Source organism: Amblyomma maculatum, chromosome 9 (assembly GCF_055883805.1).
Source record: "Amblyomma maculatum isolate TAMU_Amacu chromosome 9, ASM5588380v1, whole genome shotgun sequence".
In the NCBI taxonomy this organism is placed as follows: domain Eukaryota; kingdom Metazoa; phylum Arthropoda; class Arachnida; order Ixodida; family Ixodidae; genus Amblyomma; species Amblyomma maculatum.
The window spans coordinates 11,668,506-11,696,316 of record NC_139352.1 but is presented as its reverse complement, the minus strand read 5'-3'; the positions used below and the strand labels follow the sequence as shown (position 1 = coordinate 11,696,316).

At 45.2% G+C, this 27,811-nt stretch overlaps 2 protein-coding genes across 2 annotated transcripts in view; both read right to left on the bottom strand.

The window, feature by feature from the left end:
• The window catches only part of LOC146178315 (immunomodulatory peroxidase-like), a 31,724-nt gene extending 31,363 nt beyond the window's left edge, over positions 1 to 361 (bottom strand). The window contains exon 1 of the mRNA XM_084579670.1: positions 329 to 361. The gene's annotated coding sequence lies outside the window, so the exon portion shown is untranslated. The remainder of the gene's footprint in view (positions 1 to 328) is intronic.
• A 4,425-nt stretch (positions 362 to 4,786) lies between these two features.
• Positions 4,787 to 25,945, bottom strand: LOC146178314 (salivary peroxidase/catechol oxidase-like). The gene is made up of 13 exons (XM_084579669.1): positions 25,783 to 25,945; positions 24,691 to 24,886; positions 19,569 to 19,804; positions 17,710 to 17,904; positions 17,510 to 17,644; positions 15,838 to 15,939; positions 14,615 to 14,725; positions 13,926 to 14,061; positions 12,076 to 12,285; positions 11,051 to 11,188; positions 7,664 to 7,888; positions 7,230 to 7,399; positions 4,787 to 4,887 (listed from the first exon to the last, which is right to left on the bottom strand). Exons 1-13 carry the CDS (start codon positions 25,943 to 25,945, stop codon positions 4,787 to 4,789), a joined length of 2,118 nt encoding a protein of 705 aa, XP_084435795.1.
• Positions 25,946 to 27,811: the final 1,866 nt, after the last annotated feature.

The following is a 27,811-nucleotide window of genomic DNA, read 5'->3' as shown; positions in this document are numbered from 1 at the left end:
TCGCCTCCCGCTGCCGCCGCGGCTGGGATTTAATCCCCCTTTGGGTCGGGAGTCGAACGACCACTTAACCACCGCGGCGGAGCCTTGGCTCTTTCCCTATTGTCTGGTTTGCCCACCGGCAAAACATGCGCAGAAGCCCAATTAGGCGGGCATTCGCTATTTTACCCTCATACCCTTGCCACATGCACTGCTTCATTATTCACAAAAATAATGCTGTTCTCGCCTTTTCTTGTATTGGCTAAATTTGTTTATCACATACTAAAACAATCGAAGATCTTAATCGGTGTTCAGTGATTCTGCAGGTATAAGTAAATAAAAGAATACTTACATGCGAGACGCCGTGGGTTGTTCTACCTTTCGTTTTGTATAGCGACCCTTGAGCAGACAAAGCCCGCTTTATATAACCCGCTGCACCTGTGCAGCGGCCAAGGCGCCCGCTTAGACACCTCTTTGCCGACGCGGATATTCGGTGTTCTTGTGACAGCCCACTGCAGCTTGCTCGATTATTCTCGGGGTTAGTAATATCCTTATATTTGACAACCAGCTACAGTAAAGCGGTGCCGCTGTATTGTTGATATGTGCTGATATGTCAGTTCGTGAAGGAGGCGATGGGGTTGGTTTGTGTCAAACGGCGTAGGTTTATATCACCATAAACGCCCAGAAAAGATAAAGATCAAAAGGCTTGCACATGTTCCACCTGTTTCTAGCTAATTTTATTCTTGCGTGGAGGTGGTATTTCTGCTTGTGGTGTAGATCGCCGCATGCTTTCTAGTTTCCATACTTTCAGAGGGAATGTTGAAAGACACCTTCTTGTCGAACACACCTCACCTCGAAAAATATTTTAGACGATATTTAGAGCCTGCCTTTAAGTCTATGGCACAACAGCGTTTACTGTCTTCTTCTGGATCTTGATTCATCTATACGTGCACTTTGCTGCACCCTTCACTAGTGAAACTGGTGTTACGTAAGCTCTGCCTTGAACTATATGACGCGATAAGGGTTTTTGTTTGCTGCACATAGTTAGCTTCAGGTGAGAACGGCTTCAGATGAGGCAAGTGACCAAGAAGTAACTGCTATGCAAAACTGTTGCAAAGCTATGCAAATTTGTGCTGAGCAGTTTGGCACTAGTTGAAACTCTGCGCTGAGCTAGTTCTGGACTGTTTGGTTGACGGCAGATGTATCCGAGCACGCACACTGAAAAAAAAAAAGAAAAAACAAGAAGAAACAAAGCGCACACCGCAGAGACGAAAAAGAAGGGCCGACGATTAAGGTTAGCAGTAATACGATGGGACAGTGCAGTTAATCTGGACGCAGCGTTCGCTGGCTGCGGTGGTGGGATGTGTTCGAGCAAAGAACGACTCACAAACGCATTAAGCTCAGGTCCTCCGCCGCGAGCACCATCTGCTCAACGCGAGCAACTCAGCATAGCTCAAAACATCAGTGGATGCTGAACTCCTGCTGTGTAAAGTGTAAAACTGCAGCACTTTTCCATGTAGTGTGCCTTGATTTCCGCCTTGCTCCCCGTATTACGCATACCAGTCTTAACGAGCGTCGTCGTACGCTGACGTTTCGTTTTAAGCATCTGTTCTCCACGTCGATGAATAAGGCCGTCGTCCTTTTCTAAAGAGTGACGTATTACGATTTAGACACAAAACGTCTTTGAGGTAACAGAGTCGATACCATGAGGCCACATGCATGTGTGTATATTCTAGTGCGAGCAAAAAATATGTCGACTAACCGAGCTTCATAGGCCCTGACGAAACCTGGATAACCACCGACCATCTGAAAAAGCTTCTGCATACAAATCTGGTCCGCCTAGTTCTAGTCAGCAATTGCAACTCCAAACTACCGTTTATCATGCCGAACTGTCTTAATCAACCACCTCAACTTCACCGGATACTACAAGGAGCTCCAATTAAACATGCCAGAAAGGCCGCCGATTAAAGACTATGGTCCTAAAAATATTTCTAGCGACCCTAGAATTTCCAGGGACTTTGCCATAACTTCAAATCTGAATTTAGAGGACGTAGTTATCCCTCATTCTTCATCAACTCCGTTGGAAGCAGAACGTATACCTCCCTTATTGCTGTTTGCTACAGGCCAGGAAAAATGACAAAGCTTCTCAAAAGCTCGCACGATCGAGCCCTCGTGCTTTTATTTCAGAAAACGTTTGGAGGCCACCACTACGAATTTTACCAAGTGCTAACATGCTTATTTATGTATAGGCGAACTGACAACTACTATCACGCAGGAATCATTCCAACAGGGAAATAAGTTTCATTGCTCTGGCGTTTTTTCTTTCTTTTTTTATGGGTGAGCAGTGAAAACACGAAACTGTCATTTATGCGTCAAAATGTTCGAATGTTTTTCACATGTAGGTCGAGTATCTAAAATTTCCGTCTCTTATATCCTTGACTCCAATTTCACCTCTATAATATCCTCTCGTGACACTGAGACACGCATGCCCCGCACATATTTATTTTCACAAAACAAGTGTATTGTGCCATCGTATGTCTTTCAGTGAGATTGCTGTCGACTCAGCCCGTCCGCGCCCATAATCGGAGATCAATGTCCGGCAGGTTTTGGCACCTCACCTTAGGCATCCCACATACACTGCAAAAACGGATAGAAGATGATTAGCGCCTCTTCCTTTTGACGTACAAACTGAATAACGTATTATCAGTTTCTCTTTCCTGTGTTGACCCTAGTAAAATTTACTTTCTTGATTTCCTCATGTTAGCAAAAATTATGTTGAGTAAGAGCGGTAAAAAATACAGCCTGACAAAGGAGGCAAAAGGCGCTGATAAGCATAAGGTTGTCAACTGACCCGTGTTCAGGTAACAACAAAAAACTTCTTCTTGGTATTTATGTTGTCCGAACGCCTCTCTCTTCGTAATGATTAATGATACGCAACTACTGGCTTTAAATGTAGAGCGATAAGAACTCCTCGTGAGCTTGACTCTCTGCTTTTTTTAGTATTGATGACCGCAAAAGAAAATAATATCTACGCTTCATCCTTAATTAAAGAAAAAGGGTGAAAATGCGTCATGGATGAATTCAAGGCAGGCACTTTTAGTTTTGCGCCAGTGAGCGTTCCAATGTGCAAATAAATAAATTCCTGTTAATTTAAATTACACGCCACCGGTATTCTGGCGCACCTGAATGACCAGGTTGATGTTCTCCGTGATGAGAAAATTTATAGAGGGAAGCTCTGCGAATGAGCAAGCCTTAAAAAAAGCAGTGCATTTCTGCAGAATACCAATTCTGAAATACTATCCAGCCTCCCAGAAATTGTCACGGATTAACTATGTATTTATTGATTACAAATATTTATTCGTCCCAACATACAATCAAGTTTCTTCACTAAGGAGCTAAACGAGGGAAAAATCCCACCACGGCGTAATCAATTTTAAAGTTAAGATACCTTCACTGCTTGTTTCAAAACCGTACCTTTGTTTGCATGTCCTCTGCGAGATGGTTTCAGAATAAAACCGGCGAAATATGACTTCTGGTAGCCGCCGAGAAGACACGGAGAAAGCCCTGAACCATTTCGTTGTCCCTGAAGTCCCCCCTTCCACTCACACTCACACGCGCCCAAAAAGCAAATGATGAAAGGTGAAGAGAAAGAGTTGCCGGAAGAACTGTTTTTTACTTAGATTGGCGGCACTTGTACAACATATTTTAAGATTGAAGAAACTCTGGTCTGCGCTGCAATCATCTCCACAATAACATCTATAAAGCATGTTGACGGACTAGTTGACTTAATATCTTTTAAAAAACTGGGCAAAGAGCCTGGCGCAAAAACTTTACGCACACAAAAGAGAGAGAGAGAGAAGAGGGAAAGAGGGGGCGCCTTTTCCTTGGTGCCTCGGCTCTATCTTTCGTGTGCGTAAATTTTTTGCGCCGGGGCCATTTCCCAGTTTTTTTAAATGCCATCTGTGTACTATAATAACTAACTAAAATAACTATAATAACTAAAGGGATGTGTCTACAAGTTAAATGTAAAGCCTATCTATGGAGATGACATGTTCTTTATTTTGGGAGAGGGGGGAGCGGAGGGTCATGGAATAAGTCACGACTACGTTGCGTCTTAGTTCCGAATTCGCCTTGCGGGCGGCGTTACAGTAATCGCGATTTGTGGCGCCGGAGTTGTGTGAATTCAGTACTGCACTTAGCAATATGCATTTTCTTAGTGCTTACACGTTCTGTTCCTTGTACTGCCTCAGTTTGTACTGGCAGTTACTAGAAAATCTAACATTTAGAAATTTTTCTACAACATATATTTCTATATACCCTTAACCTGCTTGTGTCATGTTCCCTGTGCGTGATGCCAAGACAAGAGTACCCAACTTTCTACTCGTAGTATTGGTCGTTAATGTTCGTGAAATAAAATATAAATTTTAAACAGCTATTTCAACATTTGTTTCACGTTTTGCCGCATGTTTCGGTAATTTATAAAAATATATAGAACTTTGTAACTTACACCTGAGCGCCAGGAAACATGTAATGCTACCTGGAGGATACTGCTGGGCAGTGTTTGAATTGAGGCTTCATATTTTCACTGCATTCTATTTTGCACCATAAAATTTCGGTTCCACAGCCCTAACTGAATCCTATTTCTTCTTCGCGCATTTATTCGCGCCCCGCTATGTGTTTCATCATCATCATCATAGTGCAACTTTAACAATCTCTTTTTTTTTCCTTCAAATGAATAAAGCGCATCTCTATACAACACCGAAGCGAAACACTGCCGTGCAAATTAAAAGTTTGGAGGCGTAAACGTCACTTACGCATGAAAAAGTATATTTCGCGTGAACTTTGAGCGAACCCTCGTATTTTCGCAAATGATCTTCGCAAGGGTGGTCTTCCTTATTGTGTCCAGTTGTCCTGCAAAGGTACAAATATTCACAGTAATAGCAGGCAAAAAAATATATAGAGCGGGGACCTCTGCAACCTGAAATATTGGAATTGAAACTGTAAATTAAAAACGCAAGCTCGTTACTTCCACAAAAGACATAACGAATATTAAAAACCGGTGCAAAGGTTTGCTTGCTGTAGCAAGAAAAATAAATAAATATAATGAGCAAGAATAAAAGAGCAGATCTTGGCCAACCCCGGGTAAGCAAATAGTGCGAAGAAAAGAGGGCGGAGAAGTCTAACGAACACATCGAGTCAAAGGGAAATGAAAAATTCTCATCATCATCAGCAGCAACAGCAGTCGCCTGACTGCACCCACCCCAAGAGAAAAGTTTCTGTTATGCATCTGCAGTAAATAGGGTCCTGTGCCAACTACGATGCTCTTACCCAAACATTTCACCCGCACGCAACTACGCACTCTACGCATTCACCTAAATACACTGCTTGCTTTTGCTTTTGCTACCGTATCCTAATTCTCCATCACGTTCTATTACCATCCCGATCCTTATATTAATATATAATATTGCATCTTCTTCTGCCCCGCCGCAATTCAGTCCATAATTTCCCATCCCCTTCGCCACCAGGTCTTTGCTAGCCTCGCCCATCTGATGGACCACCTGGCTTTAATGACCCATATCAAGGACACGTGATGCTTAATATTACGCTGAAATAAACTTGCTTCGTTTTCTTTCCTTAAGACAAAGTTATAAGTTTCTCTCGCTCACCGAACTTTCTCACTAAAGATAGGAAACAAAAACTGAAAGGGGCGCACATGATCGAAGAAACATTTCGGCATCAGTTACTTTGGGATCTCAGCATTTAATAGAGCTGCGGTTTACTGATGGCGAACGTCTCTGGAACACGCACCTGGCGAGTGTGGGCTAGAGCGCGACATGGACAAATAATCGTTTTATAACTTTACCACACTTTATAGACTTGAAGTCAAACTGCCGCATCCGCTATGGTATGGCGTACAATAGCAGTCGATAAAAAAAAAATACGCGCCTTCATTCCCACTTGCGTATTCCAGACACTTTTCCAGGCGCCTGTGACACCTGTGTGACGTCGTCGCTACGCACGGGTCGTCGGCCGGTGGCTGCGTAATGGCAGTGTGCATTACAGTTGCTAACATGTTCGTCATTTCTTTACTATACGCCCACCTGAAATGCTTCATTTATTTTCTCTTCTTCGAAGCTCGCTGTCGGCCATTGTGGAACGAATACTGATACGATAACAGTGTCGTCTGCTAGCGCGCGCTGCTCGACGGGAATGCACCGTGCCACCATCGGTCCCCACGGTGTCACGGTGGCGCACACTCGTGTCGTGCTCGCCCCAGCCGAACGTACGGCACTACATGAGTGGCGAACAGCCGAACGTGTGGCAGCGCACGAGTGCGGAGAAAACTCCATGAGTGCCGTCAGCCGAAGACACCATAACTGCTTACGCGCGTTCGCTGCGCCCCCTTTCAAGCATACATAAGTTCGTGCCTCCGCTTCTAGGTTTTACTGTTAACAGCACTCTCGTATGGAAGCCGAAATATCATTTGTGTTTGTTATTTTTTTTTTTCATTTGTGTTTTTATTCGGCGTCATCAATATCATGTTTTACGACTCACCCCGACCAGACGAGTTTTCGTCCTGCTCATGATTTCATGATGTCACCTCACATTAAAGATCCCACGTGGTTGAAATTGCTCCGTAGCACTCCACTATGGCCCAGTCTCTCTCTTTCCACTTTCCCTCCCACCTCGCTCCCTTCTCTAATGGCGTGGTTCATATGTCCATAGAATTATTTTTGACAATTACTGCGCCTTCTATTTCCTGTAGCCCCACCTCAGTGGCGCAGTGGTAAGACGCCCGACTACTGTGCCGGAGTACCCGGGTTCGACCCCGACCGCCGGCGGCTGCGTTTCGATGGAGGCAAAACGAAGAGGCATCCGTGTGCTGTGTGATGTCAATATGTTAAATATCCCCAGGTGGTCGAAATTTCTCCGGAGCCCTCCACTACCGACTCCCTATCTCTCTTCCCGCTTTCGCGCCCACCCTTACGGCGCGATCCAGGTGTCCACGTGGTCCAAGTGTCCACAGAAGCAGTGTCACAGATACTGCGCCTTTCCTTTCATGCGAACGAATTATTATTATTTATTATTTTTATTTCCTGTAAAGCAATTGAGAATAAAGGCTCCTTCTGCTCCTTTTGTAGAACCTTGTAATTGGCGAGATTGAAGCATCTACCAGCATGCACGTAATCTAAGCGTAGCACTTTGGGCCACTTTATTTTCCCGGAGTGGCAAAATGAAACTGCGTCACTTGCCTCGTGTGAACGATCCGGCCTGTCCGCCGTGCTCATAGTAAAACCGGTCTCCCCACTTGAGCCGATGGAACATTTTCGCCACGATGCACTGAAACGTGGGCCCGACGGCGGCGCCAGGCGCGGGAATCTCGCTCAGGCCCCCGGTGTACAAATCGATGTCACGCACATCTCTGAAAGGATTTTGGCATGTATATGGGTTTCGATCCGTACAGAAGCGCTCGTTCCAAACACATTTTTTTTTTTTTTTTTTTCAGTTGCCTTCCCTATATGGAAGGCACAAACTGCAGTGGCGGAATATGTCAGCCGTGCCGCTGGAGCTGCGCCGCTTCCCGGGAAACCAAGAAGTGCTAGTAAAGCATTCTCTGCCAAAGTTTTACTCAGCTAAAGCTGTAAAAGTAAATATTTCGTTGGAGTTGCTTAAAGTAGCCGCTTACTCGTAAATCCGTGCGAGGATATTAACCGTATGCTTTGGCATAAGCCTGAAGCGGAACAAGTCGTTGAACGATTTGATGTTCACTTTCCTGCAGAGTCGCACGTAGTCGATGTAGGGCCTGATGCCATGATCGCGGCCTCTTTGTATGTCCCTGGAGACGAGGTCGAATCCGTACGGTTTTCCGGGCTCGCGGTAGAGGAATCGTGTTGCCGCCACATCGGTGAACCTGCATTCGGGCATTTCTAAGTACGTTTCAAGCGGATGAGGTTCCGCGCTTATAGCGAGAATGAATGGAACTTATGATGCGGTGACGCAGCGAACGACATCGAATGCTAGTGTAAAAGTTTGGGCTTCCAATGCTGACTACCACGATACTATCAGAAAAGCACAAAAAGCTTAAAAATAAACTACGAAAAGCATTAACGCAATTAGAGCGCTGATTTATAATGAAATCTGTAAGAGTGCACTATACGTGAGAAAAAGCAGAGGTCGCGCTCTTGTCTCTTTTTTAAATATCATGTGTAGTGAAAAACGCCTCCACCTCCATTCAAGCCGGCATTTCGTCATTGAAGGTATGGCATTGTTTTAAGCATATAATATGCACAATGTTAGACACTATGATCGTCAAGTTGAAAGTGGGTCGTTGCAGATATCTGCATGATATGTTCTGATGTTTAAAATCAATTAGAGATAAGGGGAATATAACCGAAATTTTTAACAAGTAAAAACTTCAGGACTGCACTTAGTCTAAGAACGCAATTTTTTTTTTTTTTTTGCGATGTTTTTGCCTCAGGCCAAAGAGGTGCTATGAAGGATGAAAGGTGTGGTCAAATAAAAGAATAAAAGTTGGCTGATGCAATGAAGTCGAGGAGTGAAAAAAAAAAAAAAGAACGCAAATGACAACAGCCACTTTGCAGGAATGTTTCACTAACTCCATCGTCACTGTCATCTCTGTTATCATCATCAACATCATCACTGCGCTACTAACGTCATTACCAACTTAATGTACCGTTACATTCATCACTACTACCATCACTATCATTTTCACTATCTGTAGCGTCATTACAATCGCTACTATCATCATAATCACTACCTGTATCGTAATTGTCATCGCTGTCATCGCCACTATCATGCTGTCACTAGACAAGGAGAATTACGATCTGTTTCTCACGATCCCGGCGTGGAGTAGCTGTTTGCGTTCCTGGCGGGGGATCGGAGGTATAGTGGCTTGATTCCCGGTGAATACAGTTTTTTTTTTTCTTAGTTCCTGCGGACGTACCTTCATACACACTTGCGAACACTTCCTGTCTGCAGCACCTATTAGCCAAGGGATGCTGTCGCCTTAATATTATATTAAAATATAATGGACAAGACGAAAGAGAGATTTAGCTAGGAAAACACAGCTGTCGTAACATATTTGATTAAATTACATTATCTATTATTAACTATTCTCTGTTTCACAAGCAGCTTGCAGCACTACAATAGCTGAGGAAAACCTAAGCCAATCAGCATTTAGTTTGTGTTGCCACCGCATTTGCACATCGTGGTCTACAGGCCGCGGAGGAGCTCAATCATGTAGTGCGTCCTATACTAGCTACCCAAAATCTTCCTTACCTTCTTTAGAGCAACTAACGGCTTGCCAATCGCTCTAGACTCGAGAGTTGTTTATGCGATTCAAAGACCAAAAGCAATTCGGGCCATGAGGGTTGCCGCAGGGGTGGGTATCCAGATGATTGTGCTAATTTATCCTGCTCGTGCACCCCACGATCCTATTCGACCAGTACGCAGCACCGTAGCAGCAAGGATTCGGAATGACGTTGGTTTATGAAGCGTTCTATACGTGATAACAGACAGCTCGTTTGAGAGTTATTGTCTCAAAGTTATTCAGGTCATGAAGGTTGCGCAGTGGAGGGCTCCCAGATGATTGTGCTGGTTGGTTTACAGTGGTCCTGCACGCCACGATCCTGCATCGACAGTTCGCGGCGCTGCAGCAGCAAGAGTTTGGAATCACTTTGGCTCCTGAAACTTTTTATACGCGACGACTGACAACTGATTTATGCGGTTCAATGTCCCAGAGTTATTCAAACCATGATGGTTGCCGTAGCGGAGGGCGCCCAGATGATGGTGCTGATTTGTCGTAGTGTGCTGAACGCCATGATCCTGCCTACAACAGTTCGTGGTGCGGCATCAGCAAAGATTTGGAATCACTGATAATCGCCATTAGAAGCAGATATCATCCTAAAAAGATGAAGATAAGAAGCAGAGTACTGATGACATGCTATTGCGATAGCTGCTCAAAAGCATAAACGACTTGGTACTGATCATGCCCATCATAAAAGACGCCTGCAAGCCTGCATTTGAAGTGGGTGCTTGGGTGTTCCCGCTTTCGTTTTATCTTTCACATCTTACTTCTAGGGGCTCACCTGTTTTTGCTTCTGGCGTCCATGTACCAACTTTGCGACCGGTTTGTGTTATACATTTCGTCTTTGCCCTTTTCACCTGTATACGTCAGCTTCTGACTGCAATCGTTTTGTATATTCTGCTGCACTGCCTTCCAGATATATTAATGTTTCTCTGCGCAAACACTCTTTACCTGGTGTTCCTGCTTCTTTCTCGTCGTTCTATATCTGTTATATTAGCGAGGTTCATCGCTTCTTGTGTCTTCATTCTGCGTCACACCAATGTACGAGTTCCAACCCCCAGCCATTTTTTTCTACCTACCCACCTTGTCTTCTTTTGCCTGTATTCACGCCTCTTTTAGATTCTTCCTTTCTTTTTCTTTTTTTTCGGCATCTTAAAGCATCGCCTTCGCGATATGTACCCTGTCGTTGTCTCCTAAATGAAAACAAATAAACTATAATTGCGCTTCCCTTCTTTCCGTTAATTTTGTAAAAGCTTTTAACCTAGCTCCGACGCCTCGCGCTTTCCCATCTGTTTTATTTTCCGTCTTAAGGAACGAACAGAAAAAGGGAGACGCAGCATACCTGTAACTATGACTTTCAAACAAATAATTTCAATGGAAGCCGACGCGACTGGCTGATTTTCATTTTGCTCTTTCCGCGGGACTTCTGCAATTGCTCCTGTCATTTGTTTATTCGTTTTATAAATATTGGTTCCTCGGAATTTTTTTGCGATCGAGAATCTGCTTATTCTTGAATTGCAACGCTGAGCTCGGGCGGTTGTGTTATAAATTTGTTTTGACTAACAAGCACCGAAAACGGACTCCGGATATATTGATCAGTGGATCGACATGTCAAAACAGCTTCGCCGGTGGTGCACATTTACTATATCTGCAGTGCAAGCAACAGTGCAGCATTTCTTCTGATGTAATCCAATATAGGCAAATTCAGCGACCCCTTTCAAGCTGAAGCCTAGAGAGTGAACTTACCTGCCCGTTGACGGCATTCGCTGCTGGATGAGTCCCCGCAGAACACTATCGAGGATTCCGTTGTAGAATCCGAAGGGGTGGAAATAATTGTCCTTGAGTTTCAAGACGCATTCTTTGTGGCTTCCTCTGGGTCCACGTCTGCATATCGATGAGCGGCATGGGAGCTTTTATATGCGCTGTAGGGAACAGCGGAAGCGTACAATGACCCTTTCCCAGCAGTTAGAATGCTAGGAATAAAAATTATGTCACGTCAATCCGAAGCTATATATCTAAGCAAAGCGTTTTTCTGCGTATGGCCTCAACAGCAACGAAGTAAATTAATTGCACGTGCTTTAAAGAGCAACGACTACGGTTTGCCCGGTCGTCTCTTATGGTTAAAAGAGGATTTTCTCAATATATCTAGTAGAAGTATATTAGAAGGACAAAAGCCTGGAAACCGCCACCAAAAAGAGGTTTCGATCAACTTATGGTGTCCTGGATACAATCATAAATATTAGTCGTGCGTGCAGAGAGTCGGTAAATTGGTGGCTGTAAAGTACACAGCTGGAGTCACTCTTTTTCTGAAATGACCAAACCCAAGCTCAAACTTGTGTCCTGCAGCAAACACAAAGCTAATACAGACGACCGTGCATCCAGGGACGTCACTCACGCAAGGTTGTTTGTAGAAATCTTCCTGTCTGCTGAGACCATTTAATGGGGAAAGTTTAAAATTAATTTCAAGTGCAACAAAATATGAAACCGCATCAAAATTTGGTACAAATGAGCCGAAAACTGAGGAAAACGTAGCGTGAAAGTTGCAGTAAAAATTTTGAGGAGGTCGTTCAAAAATCGCGGAGCTGCCCTTTAAGGAATAAATGACAATTTCCAGCTGATTTTCTCAACAAACTCTTACGTTTAGTCAACCATTTCAGCAGGATATTGTGAAACTTTACTTGGTGTCTACATCATTTGCGCTAGCGTGGATTTGAAGAGCGATAGAAGCATGCGATACTGCTGATTTAGCCACACGCTAGCAGACTGCTCACAGGTAAAACCGGCCGTAGATGTTCGAGTGTCCGAAGCGCATGGCAGCTGCGGCGAACTCGTTGATCGTGGTGGGGTCCACACGCTGCTTGTACGATGTGAAGCCCCCCTTGCGCGGCAACAGGTCATAATCGATCATCATCTTGGAGCCGATGAACAATGGCAGCCACTCGTTGTAAGCCACGTGCTGCAGGCGGGCTTCGACTATCCTCCTGCAAAAGCATTTGCCGAAAGACATTATCCCTTTGCTTGGAGACGAGGTCGTATACTGAATTTTCAAAGTTTTTAGCCGTGCCCGCTTCCCCCTCATCGCATTGGTGGAAATGCCGAGCGGGATGTCACCGCTCACATTTGCAATTGGACTGACGTTCGCTTCCGACACTTCTGCAGTCAAGGCAGATAGCTGGGCTAGTTGGTGTATCATCATTAATACCAAGACTAGACAGTTATCTCTAGATGTCTCACGCGTAGCCCAGAACGGCCCGGAGCATGCAGTTTCTGTCATTCTAGAGAAGAGTTTTGCCCTCTGTGTGCCCTTTAGGACAAAGTGTTGTTTTGAGGCGAACTAGTTTAGAAATCGGCGCACAAATTATTCACGCGTACCGTTTGGTTGAGTGAAGTTTACTGCTGGAATATATTTTTACTATGTACTACGGCGCATATTTTTAAGCTGTTCACATTTTGTTTCTGAGTAAATATTAGCACACATTAAAAATGCAATGCGATTGAGGCTCTCTTGTTTATAATGAACGTCATTAAAGTCAGTAGCTCAGTGTTTCGCAGCCCTGATGAATATACTTTATGCTGAGTATTGACATTGCTAACTTCGTGATCCTGAACTATTCTTGTCTAGAGAGGCCCACGTCTGCCTGAAACGCTTTCGAGCTGTCAATATAGAAGTTTATCTAGAGAGGACCGGATAATTCTCGATTGCCCAATTTCTAATGTTACCCATAACGCACATTTTCAACACTGTTTCGTCAGATGCTATTCATGTGGGCCTAGAACCTCCTCATGAATGTCAAATTTAATGGTCAGGATATATTTTCAAGAGGCCCGCGGGGGATCTTCTTCACCACACACGTTCCCGATACCTCTAATTGGATTGCTGTTCACGTAGGCCTCAAACCTTTTTGTGAGGCTCGCATAGGATGTACTTAAACCAGGTTGTCCATCTGCTCATTAGGAGTGGTGTTCACGGGTAACATTTTGAATATTACCGTGCGGGAGATTTTTGATACATCAACTTAGAACGTTAGTCAAATAGCATGGATCTTTTTCGATGGGCTAATAATGTAAGATGTTACCCAGAGAGCACATACATGAGACCTCTCATAGCAAGTTGCCCAAAGGAGACACCTAAAGAGAGCTATGCACTATGTTGTCAACAGAGCCCTGTTTCGGTATGCTTAACCGGGATGTTACTATCGTGCGTTGGATGAGTCTGAAGGGAAAAGTGAAATTTTGTTTTTTCATGGGGCAGCTAGTTTGGTTCATAGTCCACATCGACCGTGAACGTTCCACATGCAGACGTTACGCAAATGCCCCATTTTTAAAAGGCATGTATGAGTTTTTCGAGAGCAGTAAACATGGACCTGTAAGATCTTCAAAAGGCTCACGTGAAATTTTGTTTATTGGGCCAGATTTAGGGACCTGAGCGTCCAGCGCCATAGGCCTTAATGTGCCGTTGTTATTCCTCTCGTGGCACATTTCCCCAAATAAACTTTGGAGTGGCTGCTTTTGTTATAATTATTACCTCTCCTCCCTTTAATTTTACCCTTGCTTCCAGGGATGGAGGGTCAGCTAGACAGATTAATTATTTTTTCTGTAACTTTAGGAAATGCCGACCTACTTGGTGACTTGGAAAAGACGCTCGTCGTTCCACGCTGGATTGATCGCAGCCAGCCTGCGGGCGATGCGGTTGTGTTCCCTTAGGAAAACTATGTGCAGGGAAGTTAGACCAGGATTCTGGTTAACCCTGAAGTCCCCTGCGGGTGATAAACGAAAGCACCGGTAAATATAGAACCAGTTCTGCTAAGCCGTTGACTAACCACGTAAGCGACACAGTTGGTACCAAATACACGTACCTGTTACGGACCCGATCACATCATATCAAATAAATTTATTCATTTATTTTGCTGACAGATTTCTTTTTAGGCTGCCACATATGGGGTTAGGTTTACAAAATGTATGCATCTACAGCACATGGTACGGCAGGAATATAACATTCTGAAGTAACAGATGTAATTATAAACATGCACATGTGATTCACCGCACCCTGCATATAAAAAGGAGGATTTTGACTTAAAAGGACGCTTTCGCTTCCAAAATATTGTCATCAGCCATGTTTAGGAAAACACAGATAAGAGTCACTAAGTACAATGATGTCTAACAAAAACCTAATTCTCATGAATAAATGAGACAGGCACATTATTGCGAATAAAGATTTCTAGCTCGCTGTTAGCTAAAGCTAGAACAGTTTTCAGGGAACACGGAAAAGTGTCCCCACGTTGCACCCAGTACCTGAAAAACATTTCTTACCCGTCCTAAAGCAAACGTCGCCTCTTGCGCGTCCGCTGCATGTATCGTTGCTAGGGTACATGCTTTGAGGAAGGAGCGCAGAGCCCCTAACAGTTTGGCTCTTCAACAGTCCTGCGCAGAAGGCATTAGGCATAACTGGAAAACTGTGCTCAAAATCAGGAAGAAAACTATGCGCAAGGGCAGTACGAAGTGCACTGTGCCTTTCGCTGAATAACACTTCAAGGATAAGCAGTGAAACCCAAACACTCTTACATCGCGGCAATTCGTTGCCCATTGCACGTATACGGACGCAGTTCCGTACATATTTGTTCGTTACCGGACTTTGGGAATGCGGCAACATGAATGGGCACGCCGAGTGTGAAACAGGATTCGTTTTGTACAAATTTCCCCCTCACTGCTTTCACAAAACGTCTTTCAATCGGTGTTAACGGGCCAAAGTAACAGTGTAAAGCAGAAAGAAGTGGTACATTTTCGATGAACTTCGATCATCTGATGTTTTCTTTACTTGCGCCAAAATATTAATGTAGCGTGCGCGTTTTCTCGATGAACCTACATCAAATTACGACCTCCAAAGTAAGGATTCAAACCGGTGACTAATCCTCCTCAGCCAAACGCTGTAAATTCTGTGCTGTAAGAATTATTCTTACGCCTTAGTAGAAACAGGCACAACGGCAAGTGCAAAAAAACAAACAAAAAAAAAACGGGTAATTTTAAACCGCACAGAAGGGCCGCATAAAGGAATCGTTTAATCTATACCACCATGGTATGCATAGAGTAGATGGTTCGGAGAATAGTTTCCCTTCCCGTTTTTCGACTTTTCTGATTACAGCTCAGTGGTTAAGGCTGATTGCTGACCCGAAGGGCATGAGTCTGCTTCCGGCCGCGGAGGCTACATTTCTATAGAAGCGAGTTTCATACGGCTATTTGGTTCCTGTTCATTTTTACTGCCTCCAGAACAGTTACTTTTTCGCAAAAACAGAGTAAATCCATCTTGTGGCCTTTCATTCGCTTTCTTGAGTTTGCAAGTGTCTTGAAATTAGACATTAGAGTTCACATTAGACATTCACATGAGCGTCGACAAATGACCAATACACCCGATGTTTCAGGAGGATTGTTATTACTCGACATGTCGAATGAAAGACGTGATAACTATAGGACATGCACAGCTTAAACTAGGCAAAGTCGAAGGAATGAGAACCACAGAGCGTGCTGGAAAGACTTACCTCCCCTGAACGTCCTTAGGCTGTCCGATATCTCTTTGCTGACACCATAGATATGGGATGCGTCGATGAAAGATGTCCTCGAATTTGTTTGTTCCCTGGGTCCTGGTAAAGAGCAACGGGCCATTTTTTGGTGAATTTCACATCGAAAAACTGTCTATACATTCTGCACCTGCTTTTAACAGGATGTAATTTTGAAACGTAAATTTAGGTTCAGAAAAACAAAAAGAAGACGGGCCACAAAAGGAGCGGTAGCTTACAATCAAAAAATAATAAAATAATGCAGTTTCGGAAATACTGGCTCGAGCAATGAGAACGCATGTTTAGCTGCATGGTAATCTGCATGAACAGGCAACAAGATAAATAAAGGGTTGAGGCCAGAGTTTTAAACCAAAATAATCTGAATAAGGTAAATGGGCTGAAATTAACGAAATAGAGTACAAAAAAAACTGCAAACGCCTCACCTTCCAAAAGTAAGCCCAAGGATGTTTTGGCCTTTAACGATAATTGATTGGCTATCCAGCAAAACAATCGACGCGTCACTGGCGCATTTGACTTTGCCCATTTCATAAATGGATCACGCCACAAAAGTATATTTCGCTATAGTGAAAGATGTTCTTTAATCTACAGGTATACTTTCAGTTTAAAGCAGTCAACGATTTTTTTTTTTTGTCAGAGTGAATTCCTTTACCTAACCAATGCGTATTTATCTTACTAGTTTTGGCTGAATTAAAGGAAGCAGAGTGTTTCCTTATACGTTTAATTAGGCAATGGCCTGAATACCTTATTTACACACTACCAGAGCACAGACGAATTAGATTCAAAATGTAAACGTTCTATTTAACTAGCTTCGATCACACACTAACGGACATGTTATCTATGATATGTATCACCTGATCGCCACGACTGGGACCTCGCGCTGTCATATGTGACATTTGCCTACAACTATTCCAAGCACAGTACGACGCGTTATTCACCCTTCTTCCTGCTCTTTGGCAGGAACCCCGCTTTACCTTAGGGCACACTGGACTCGCCCTGCTGGCCGCCCCTTTACCACCTAAGCACCTGACGCCATTGCTCAAGCCTCTGAAGCGCGCCAAGTAGCCCGTCGTCGACTCCTCGCCTCTCAGACCAGACTTCTCAAAAGTCTGCTTACGATAGGCGACATCGCCACGTATCCTATAACCCTGGGCTCTTGGTTCTTTTATGGTCTCCTGCACGCTGCTTTGGTCTCTCGGAGAAACTTTTGTCCCCCTATATTGGCCCTTGTCATATGGTGCGCCAAGTCACCGATGTGACGAGCTTGCCCTTCTTGTGTCCACGTCCTCCTCCTTTCGCCCCACTACTGAGATTGTCCATGTTTCCCGCCTGAAGCCATACGAATTCATGCCTTATTTGCCAATTTAGCGCCGGGACGGCGTTTACACCGCCGGGGGTCATGTTACGAGAAGTCGAGGACGAAGTGTTTCCTTCCCTTGCCTCGCGGAAGGGACAAGGAGATGACGACGAAGTGGCACTGTTTCCATGTTTCTGCTCGCGGCTATGCCAGTTGCGGCTGTGTTGTAAATATACTGTAAATACATTGAGTTTCCACGTAACAATATTCAAGCTCTTACGTTTACATTTCGCGTCTCCCGATTACAAAAGATATAAAGTTTCCGCGAGAACTTCTCACCAAGTCGACATTTGCAGCAGGCCAAGGAACGCCTGAACGGCAGGGCGTTTAGCCTGAACTTCCGGTAGAACGGGTCGCGTGGAGGCACTTTGATGTCGAAATGTTCACCGCCCTCGGGTAGTCTGTCCGGGGAACCTGGAATGGAAGCACAGGGCCAGAGTCATGAACCGAACACTCACCATTGGCAGCCTGATACGCACCAAGGAACGACTCCATGTGTGGCATGGGGTCGGTTGGCACGAATGAGATGTCGTGGGCGAGGAACTGTCCAAAGGACATGGCGAGCAGGTTGAGTCGCCGGTCCAGGTGGCAGCCATGGGGATGTGCCTTCTGAGAGACGAGTCGAGCGCAGGGCAGAGGTTTACCATTGCGAGCCGCTCTCGGCGCGCTTACACCTGCAGAGACCGTGGCAGTGGTGCAGCTGCAGATCCTGTTCGTACGATAGAATTTCCCATGCACTAGTGGATCCCACATCTAAATGTCGCCTAACTTCCCAAAAAGGTACCCGCGCACCTTTTCTCGGTACTTCGTGGTGGCGCAGTTAGAAGTATGATAGTCGAATGAATACGTGTGACCTTGAAACTCACGCCTTCAAACGATTACTTGCACAGGTTGTTTCACACTTAGAGGGGAAATGAGAGCTTATTACCGCCCCAATTTGTGAAGCGCCGCGACTGAAAACCCTATAGAATCAACGGCAAAAGCGCATGCCCATTAAGCACGCTTGGCTGCTCTTTCTGCGCGTGCGCTTATTGCCATTTATTTTGGTTGGCTCAAGGCGGAAGTGGTTCTGAAAGCACTGCGGTCGCGTGCTCTTAGTTTCCTCTTACGTGTGAAACAGCCTCTGGCATGCGATAATGTTTGATTCGAACAGTTTCATTAAAACCGCAATGTGAAACGTGCCAGGTTAAGGATGAAAAAAAAAAAAAAAAAAGGAGTTGAATTTCCTACGTGATTCATAAGGCCCTACTCCGTGTTCTGCTCAAAACCATACATGACACTCAGTTGCGACTTGTAGAAGTGTGCCTTGCGAAATTACTCTCTCTCTCTCTAGACCTCTGCCTACGACCTGGTCTCATTTCTCTTGATCGTTTCCAGCTACGACGTTTGGTAAGACAAATGCAAAAGGAAGCCAAACACACCGGAGCATAGTCGTTAACATTATCTTCTGTTAAATTTTAAATTCAAGGAATATCTGTTATGAAAGAACTGTGAAGAAAGTTTGAAGTATACAAGTGGCTAGTATTGAATGACTCCTTAAATACTCTTTATGAGACAAGCTTAAACAAGGCTCCGGGGACGCGATCTGTTCGCATTTGTACAACCTACACATGTTTCATAAACGTGCCACATCGCCACATCAGTAGGCGTTTCGGCTCTGCGAAAGAAAGCCTCCCACCTCGCAATCTGAGCTCGTACCGGATCAAACCGCACGCGTGCTATCTTGTGTGCAAAACGGCTCCATTTATGCCATGTAAGTATAATTCCACCTAGCTGACTACGGCGCAGAAATTAAGGGTGTCCGTAGAACCCTCAACGACGAGAACGAGACTGCGCAGACGTTCTCTTTTTGCACTGCGTTTCCGTCCCGCGCACTATGCACAAAGGTAAGCACTGCGACCATGCGGCAACTATACGGCTCGCGTGATTATCTCTGAAGACCTCCTAACGATGGCCACTAACACCTAAGGTAACCTAACGAAGCCTCATGTAAATACGCGGCGAACTACAGCTTCAAAGGTGTAAAGGAGCTGCACAATGCATAGGATACGGCGCGCGACATCCATAAAAAGTGACAGCCTCGCCTTTATGATTAAATAGAAGCTAATCACGCCTTTATGGTTAAAGAGAAGCTAATCACGCCTTTTGTGCACGTCCATACTACACTCCCCGACGGCTCAGATGGAAGCGCTACCTATGGAAACACGCCTACTTTCCGGTGTGCAGTATAGTGCCTCGACATTTGCACATATTATTTGCCACCACGAATCCCCACGATGTGTTCGACGAAGGTGTTCTGCCCCAGTTTTGTTGCACGAATGTGCCGCTTGTAATGTACCGTCTCTGTAAGCTGGGGACAGGAGCCTCCGCGCACAGGAGTACGCCTTTCCCCAGTGTGGGTGGGCCAGGTTGTTGCAACTGCCGTCCAGTTCCCTGAAGGGCTTCGCTTTGTTGCACGAAATGGGTGCCTGAGAAGGGCAGAGAGCGCTGCAGGCTCGCTTCGCCTGCCCCCGGCTTAGCACTCGGTTGACTTCGTTCAGCACAGCACCACTGGCAGCCATCCCTCGACCTAAACTGAATGAAGATATAAAACAAATTACTTTGAGTCACTGCAGAACCTGCCCTGGACAAATGCAAAAGACTGAGCGTAACCGCTGCTAGTTGCGTCACTGTACGCGGCCTGGTTTTGGGTGTCTTCTTATCATTTCTTTTTTAATTTTTAAAATTTCATGTTTTACTTTTCTGCTCTGTGTTTGTTCTACATTTCTTTCTCTTATTTCGATTCTTTTAAATTAGTTTTATATTACCTATTTTTGTCAAAGCTCTCCATAGTCCTTATGCTGCACACGAATTATGGGCACGTTCACAGGAAATTAGTATAGAGCAGGGGTTAGCACGCTCGGCCAGGACACGCAAGGATGATGGTTCCTGTCCTGATGTGGCCACGGTTGTTTTTCTTAATATTGATATTCGAAAAGTTAATGACAAATGAGGGCTTGCCACAATGACAAGTTGTAGTGACCCGCTCTGTCCACAGCTCCTGCACATGGCACTCATGGGGCAAGAAATGTTTTCGCATTAAAAACTTTCAGGAAAAAAGCAAGGGCAAATTACTTGCTTCTCGCGGTGGGCATCTCCAGCGCACAGCGAGGAACGAAGGGACAGAGAGGAAGAACCTAGAACTAGAGGCCTTAAAGAAGTGCTCAGAATAAATTTAGATTTTCTGGGGATGTTTGGCGCGCACTGACATCGTATCAGTTTCAGTTTAGTCGTTCAGTCGTGTCCGACTCTTCGTGACCCTATGGACCATGTCACGCCACGCTTTCCGGTCTCTCACTATCTTCCTAACATCACATAACTTCATCTGCAGTCCCTCGAGGATGCCATCTAACCAACGCGTTCGCTGCCTACCCCTTCTCCGGCGACCCTCAACCTTTCCCAACATCAAATCTTTCTCCAGCGACTCCTCTCTTCTCATCAGATGACCAAAGTAGCTGAGCTTTAACTTTAAAATTTGACCCTCCAATGAGCAGCCAGGGTTTATGGTCGACAATATCGACTGATTTGATCTTCTGGCAGTCCAAGGAACTCTCAAGAGTCTTCGCCAGCACCACAATTCAAACGCGTCAATTCTTCGGCGGTCGGCCTTTTTCACAGTCCAACTCTCGCATTCATACATCACAACTGGAAAGACCATAGCACAAATTATACGGATCTTGGTTGACAGACTAATGTCTCTGCTCTTTACTAGGCGGTCAAGGCTAACCATTGCTCTCTTTCCCAGAAGCAGGCGTCTCCTAATTTCATGGCTGCAGTCTCCTTCCGAGACTGCAGCCATAAAGCAGTTATTTTTTGCAGTAAAAAGTCATTGCGTCTATCTCGCTTTGCCTATTTACCTTGTTTACTGTGCTGCTTGTGTTATGATGTTAGCTGAAGCAGGAAAAAATAACTTGGGGCGCTAAAGGGCCGCTTCCCCGGGTTTTCTGAGAATCTTGAGTTTTCAATCAAATCACATTCTTTAAAGCCCCTCTTCCCGGTACAGATATAAAGTTAATCATAATATAAGGAAAAGTATTCCAAAAGCAAAAAGCAGGAAACCGAAAGTACGTTTTGAACGACTTGTGACACGACTAATTAACCTATGATATCCCAGATATGACAACAAAACCTGCCGTGTGCTCGTTGGTGAGATAAACTGGTTACTGTAAGTTACAGCTGGAGTCAAACCTTGGCTAAAATGATCACACGTAAGCCTGAACTTTCATCCTGCGGCAAACTCAGAGCGAATACATATGGCCTTGTGTCCAGTGATGTAGCGTACTCAAGGTTGCCAGTAGAAATGCCTCCGACTGAGTACGCGAAATGGGAAGTTTTAAATACATAACGAAGAGTGATAGTTATAGTAAAATCTGAAGATGTTGAAATGCTCCGAGTTGCTCTTTAGGCTCCGCCTCTAAGAGTACGACGTGACAGCATTAATGGTTCCTATCTGCGGCTAGCTCCTGTTGCGAATTTTCGCTGGAGTCCATGTAGTTTTCACTTTGCTTAATCGCTAAAGCATAAATTTGTGTTTTTCTTACTTCATAAACACCGATTAGAATGTAATCGTAAGTTCGCACATCACAACAAAGACCACCAGGCACATATAAAGCCCCGGCCACTTTAATCAAGGCTCTTCTGTCGCTTGGAAGATGCCGCTTGGTAGCTTCTTCCAGATTGGCCATGTCATGTGGTCTCGTTACGCGACACACCCAGCCAACTGTGCCTGGACATGCCAGCTACCAGCTACCACCTTTCAGGCGCGCGTCCATAATTCTTCGCTCGCAATGCCAACGCGGACAACGTCGATGCAAGATTTTGCTGAAAACTGGGACTTCAACTACGTCGCCCAATATTACCAATGAATATGATAGCGTGACGTCATTCATTATTTGAACTAAAGCTTTAATAAGCAGAGCGCTAGAAAGCAGCGCCCTCTGTTGCCTACGAAGCACCACATGCCTTCTCATATCCGCGTTCTTACTTCACTGCTCTCTCTCTTTGCAGAGCACATCAGCTTCTGTGCATGCACTCTGCTATGGGCGTTCATTGTCGCCTGCCGTTTAAATGTATGGCGTCGGCATGACGTAGAAATCTCAATGATGGAATGCTGGCGCATACGCGCCGTCCGCACCACCTTGTTTTCTGTGGGGCCGTATTGTACGCAAAGGTGACATACGACAGCACTTCTACCCAAGTCTCGTGCTGCACATTGACATACATCAACAGCACGTCCGCAGTGGTCTTGTTAAATATTTCGGTAAGGCCATTACTCTGTGGATGGTAGGCTGTGGTCTTGCTACGTGTCGTTCAGCTCAGCCGAAGTTGTTGTCGATGAGCTAGAACGTACGTGAAATCTGTCCCTCTGTCAGTAATGACGTACGGAGGGGCGCCATGCCGCAAGACGATGTTGTGCATGAAAAACTCGGCTACTTCGGAAGCTGTGACACTAGGGATTGCCTTTGTCTCAGCGTATTGAGTCAAAGGCCAGTAATGGCGACTATCCAGTTGTTCCCTGCATGCGACTAAAGGGAAAGGGCCGAGAAGATTCATCCGAATTTGGTCAAACGGAATACACGGGGCTGCTTGATAAATCCAGCAGGCTTATGTCTTACGGAAGCTTCTTGAATAGCGTTTCGTAGCACCAGAGTCCTGGCCAGTGATACATGTTGCGCACTCGAGCGAGCAACCGTGAGAAATCCAAATTCCCAAACGTCGGTTCGTCGTGGCATGCGAGGAGAGTGTCCGCACTGAGCTAGCATGGAACTACCTCAAGGTCAGCACTTTCTTGGCCCTAGGAGTCTCTCTTATAAAAGACGCCTTGCCACATACAGAAGGAACTAAGGCACCGAGATAGGCTTCGAGGGAGGGTCGTATCACGCCCTTCCAGATAGTCAATGAGTGGGAGGGTGTCTGGATCAGCTGTTCGCCTGTCCCACAGCTCATCAGCTGTAGCTCGCCAGTGTCAATGGGTGCTCGTGACAGCGTGTCGGCTTCTTCGTGTTTGGGACCGCATTTATAAATAATAGTTATTATGTCAAACTCAGGCAGATGGGAGTGATGGTCTGTGACGACTTTAAATGGTCGGTCGTAAATATAGGGGCGAAACTTCATAGTGGCCCACACGACCGCTAGGCATTTCCTTTCCGACGTAGAGTAATTCGTTTCGGCACGAGAGAGAGTGCGGCTAGCATAGGCTATTACTCTTTCAATGCCATCTTGATATTGGACGAGGACCACGCAAAGACCGATACTGCTGGCGTCGGTGTGTAACGCGTTGTAAGCCTTTTCCTCAAAATGCGTCAGAACAGGTAAGATTAGAAGGCGATCGCGAAGCAAAGAAAGCTGTGTGCTGTTCTGAATTCCACACAAAGGAGGCGTCCTTTCTCGTGACGCGCGTTAGCGGTTCCGCAATCTGAGAAAAGTCAGAAATGAACCTCCGATAGTACGCACAGAGACCGAGGAAATGCTGAACAGCTTTCTCATTAACTGGAAGGGGAAACTGCAATGGCGGCAGCCCTATCAGGGTCCGGTCGGACACCGTCAGCACTCATCACATGACCCAAAAACTTGAGTTCAGTATAGCCGAAGTGGCATTTCTGGGGTTTGAGCGTGAGGTCAGCCGAAGAGAGATCTTCCAGGACAGCTCGGAGGCGTTGGAGGTGTTTGACAAACGTTTCTGAAAAAACAAAACGACGACATCAGCCAGGTACACAAGAAAATTCTGCCACTTGAGGCCCGTGAGGGCGGTGTCCATCATCCGTTGGAACGTATAGCGGGGGCAGAGCACAAGCCAAATGGCAGCAATTTAAGTTCATGCAGGCCATCCAGAGTAACAAAGGCAGTTTTTTCGTGGTCTCTTTCGACCACTTCGATTTGCCAATATCCGCTATTCAAATGAATGGATCAAAAGTACTCAGCATGTCGCAATCTGTCCAGTGAGCCATCGATGCGCGGTCAAAATGTTCAATTTTCGATAGTCGACACAAATTGGAGGGTGCCGTCCTTCTTGAGAAATACGACTGGCGAAGACCAGCGCGTTTGAAGTACCCTCCGAGAACCCATAGAATTACTGCCGCCTTTCTATCCTGTAAGGCCACCTTCATTTTATTTTACTGTGAGGAAATGGACCGAATAGTCCAATGTCAAGGCCTGTTCAGTATTATCATTTTCTTCTCTCTCCCTGTGGCTGCCGTCTGTCTTCACAATTTTTACAATGAAATCACACCATACATGGATAGTACACGCTACAGAAATTTATAACATGCATCTTCTCACGTCCTTCCATGTGCAGTCAGGAGCCGTATATAGCAGCCTGAGTTGCATTGATCTATGACGAGACGTCTAAAATGGGAAGACGAATCAGGCTTATGAGTATAGCACACTGCAAATAGCCCATACAGGAGTGTGTAAAGGCTCACCTCGCCAGAACTCGCCGAGTGGAGCTTTCGTAGACGGCCGCAACCTGCGAACTGAGCTTATAGTCTATGGAATGCTGGCGCGTGCGGCTGTGGCGTCCAGCGAACGGGCATTCCACTGATGAATCCGGAACACAAGGACGGTCGCGTACGCCGAATGAGCCTCCCGTTGAGGCAAAAATAGTCATGTCCGGCATCGCTGAAAGTGGAATTAAGGCAGTGAGGTAACGCACGTGGTAATCGCATGAAACTTACGAATCCCGAATGGAAAGAAACAGCGCTACTAAGACGGGACAGGAGAGGAGAGCAGACAAAACACATGCGCATGTGTTTTGTCTGGTCTCCTCTCCTGTCCCGTTTTAGTAGCGCTGTTTCTTTCCATTCGGGATTATGCACCAACCAGCCCGTATTCGCCCTCTGCTGGAATCCCCTTGCAAATCTGTAAGCATTCTTGAGTGCAGAAAGAATTAGTGATTCTGTTTCGCCGTTCAAGTGTAGATCAATCACAATATCACGCCGGCGTCGCCAAAGATCTCCCCGGCCTGCAGCACGCTAGCTAACTTCTCTGTATTTGTCCACACTTATTCGCAATAAAGTTTTATCAGCTTCAGCCTCTGACCTACCTCAAATGTTTCATTTTTTTAAAACCCTTGGCTAAAGTTAGCTTGGATACTCTGTATACTGCCTGCTTGTCCGACTGCACAATGCAGTAACATAAGAGCTTCGCTACAAATAAACTTTTTGCTAAAGTACATGCACGCTGAGGATAAAATTCAGAATTAGTGTTAGAAATATAAAAACCAACGCAACCTATATCTAGAAGGGCTGGTTTAATTCGGGGACAAGTGACAACGAATGTTGACAACGTCTTGAGTCTCTGCAGCCCACTCTGGCGGCTGCAGTTCCTTGGCAGGCCTAGACCAATCGCATAAGCATACGGTCACCTTCATGTGCATCACAGGCTTCTCTTGTGGCAGGTTAACTACAACTGGACTGGAATCATATTGATAGTGCAGGGTTAATTGGTTCCAGTTACAGCTTAGCTGTCACGGTGCAGCGAAATCGTAGCGCCGATGTTATCCGCTTTAGACTCACTATCGAGTACCCCGTTCACGAACAATGCACCGCCGAGGGCTGCTATCCTCTTTTCTACCATAACCATGATTTCTTCGGCCAGACGGCGGTGTTCGTTCGAAAGCCCGGAGCCATGCGATGCTTCGACGACTGCCACCAAGCACAGCAAGGTGATGAGAGGCATCTCTGCAAATGTGGACCTTTCAGAGGAGCAAGGAATGAAGGGTAATAACTAATTAGTACTAAAGATAAACAATGAAAGCAACATAAAGCACTGCAACCTCATTGAGTCTCATAAAGTAGACCGTCTTTGCGGTGAATTCCAGCGGCCAATAGTATTTCAGACTTGTGATTCAGCGAGCTACATTACACCTCCGCTATAGCTCCTTTTAGCTGAATAAGGTAATGTTTAGTCTGGATCTTCGGCCCCATTTTCGCAACCTGGTTGCTGAAAGTTTCGCTGAACGTTCCTATCTCGTCCTTTTCGAGATGGGACAATATGATAAGAAAGGCTTGAGTATGTTACAGGTATCTAGTTCTAACATGCATTCAGATTGCTTGCAGTACCTAGCCTAGCTTTCAATATCTACGCATAAATAGTACTCACTCACTGGCACCAAAAGCAATAGGGCATAACTATGATTTCACTACGCTGGCTCCGCAGTATAAGACACGGAGGGGCAGTATGAAGTCTGCAGTGCAAAGCCACAGCTTTTACACCATGTAAATGCATGCATAAAAATTCGCAACATTTGCACGATTAGCAAAATGCCCATCTTTATAGTCGTTATACTAGAAAGGCTGAATACGCCAGTGTGGTCTAAGGGTGCATTTTCAGGGCTTCCACTACAGTTGCAACTAGATCAAATGCGGGTTCACTTAGTTATTAGAGCTCATAATACACTCTTCATCCTTGCTTTTTTTCCGTCACTTGGGGGAAATATTAAACTCTGGGCACGTAGTAGATATAGGTTCGATGGGACGCAAAATATTTTCTCGCCTTTTCTAAATTTTGAACCTAAGTTTAAATCTCTTCTAAATCTTGAAATCTTGAAGTTAAATCTTCAATAAACATATTTTCTTAGCGCATGGCTACAACATAGCATGCTTACCTTCGAGTCACCGAGACTTATTCTAGCTACCTCTTTGAATGAAGGGCTGCTTAGCCGGATAAAAAAAATGCCATGTTTCCGTCCAGATGCTCGGGAAGCGAAACAGGGCCGTGACACCCCTTCGTCGACGCAGTCAATTTCTTTCTATGGCAGCTCAAGGATATGGAAAACTGAGAGTACAATACGAAGCTTTTACAATCACCCACTCATGCGGTTTCCTCCACTTTGCCACGCAGCTTGCCAGGATTGACAGGAACGTACAGATGTATGTTGAGTCGCAGAAACACGGCTCGAACGATAAAGAAGTTGCACTCACCCATTTTACAACTTGTCTTTGGCCATGAGTAATGCGTAGCGTCTTTGACAAAAGCAGCCAGTTGGCATGGTTTGTTTCTTAGTCGTCTAGTAGAGGGCTTGGGCCACCCTAACCTAACAAGCTCTAATCTCCGCAAAGTAAAGAGAAGCCCTCCCTCGCCCTTCAACACGTTTCGATCTTGATGGAAGCCATGATAACTTCACTATGTGAATTAGAATTAGATCATGCTCCTTAGCGACTTTTCTCAAAGACGTTCCTTGTAGCATCATGATAAAACAGCGCTAGAAACAAGGACAGATAGCAAGACAAACACACATTGCTCTTAACTGACAGCTGAGGATTTTATTCATGAAGCATGGCTTTATATACACAGAGAGTGATAGAAAGTAAACAACCAGATCCGTTAGGTGGCATAAAATGTCACCTTCTCCCTTCCAAAAAAGCCCTTTCCTTCGCAGTAAGTGCTGGGGAAGTGCTGCTTACACATTTTTCTTTACCATCTGCTATGTTTACTGCCTCAATAATTTCTCTTGCTGCTTGGTCTCGGCTTCGGCTTATTACTTCCGTCTTTTGGAAGCACGGTTCACACTTGCAATCCTGGCAATGGTCAACAAGATTACTG

Bases quoted from the DNA above. Each gene is read 5' to 3' on its own strand.
- LOC146178314 (XM_084579669.1), bottom strand. From the start codon at position 25,945: ATGCCTCTCATCACCTTGCTGTGCTTGGTGGCAGTCGTCGAAGCATCG. The intron at 19,805-24,690 runs GTGAGCCTTTAC...ATCTTCATTCAG, and splicing joins ACTCGGCGAGTTCTGGCGAG to TTTAGGTCGAGGGATGGCTG. The intron at 11,189-12,075 runs GTGAGCAGTCTG...ATCGATATGCAG, and splicing joins ATCTACGGCCGGTTTTACCT to ACGTGGACCCAGAGGAAGCC.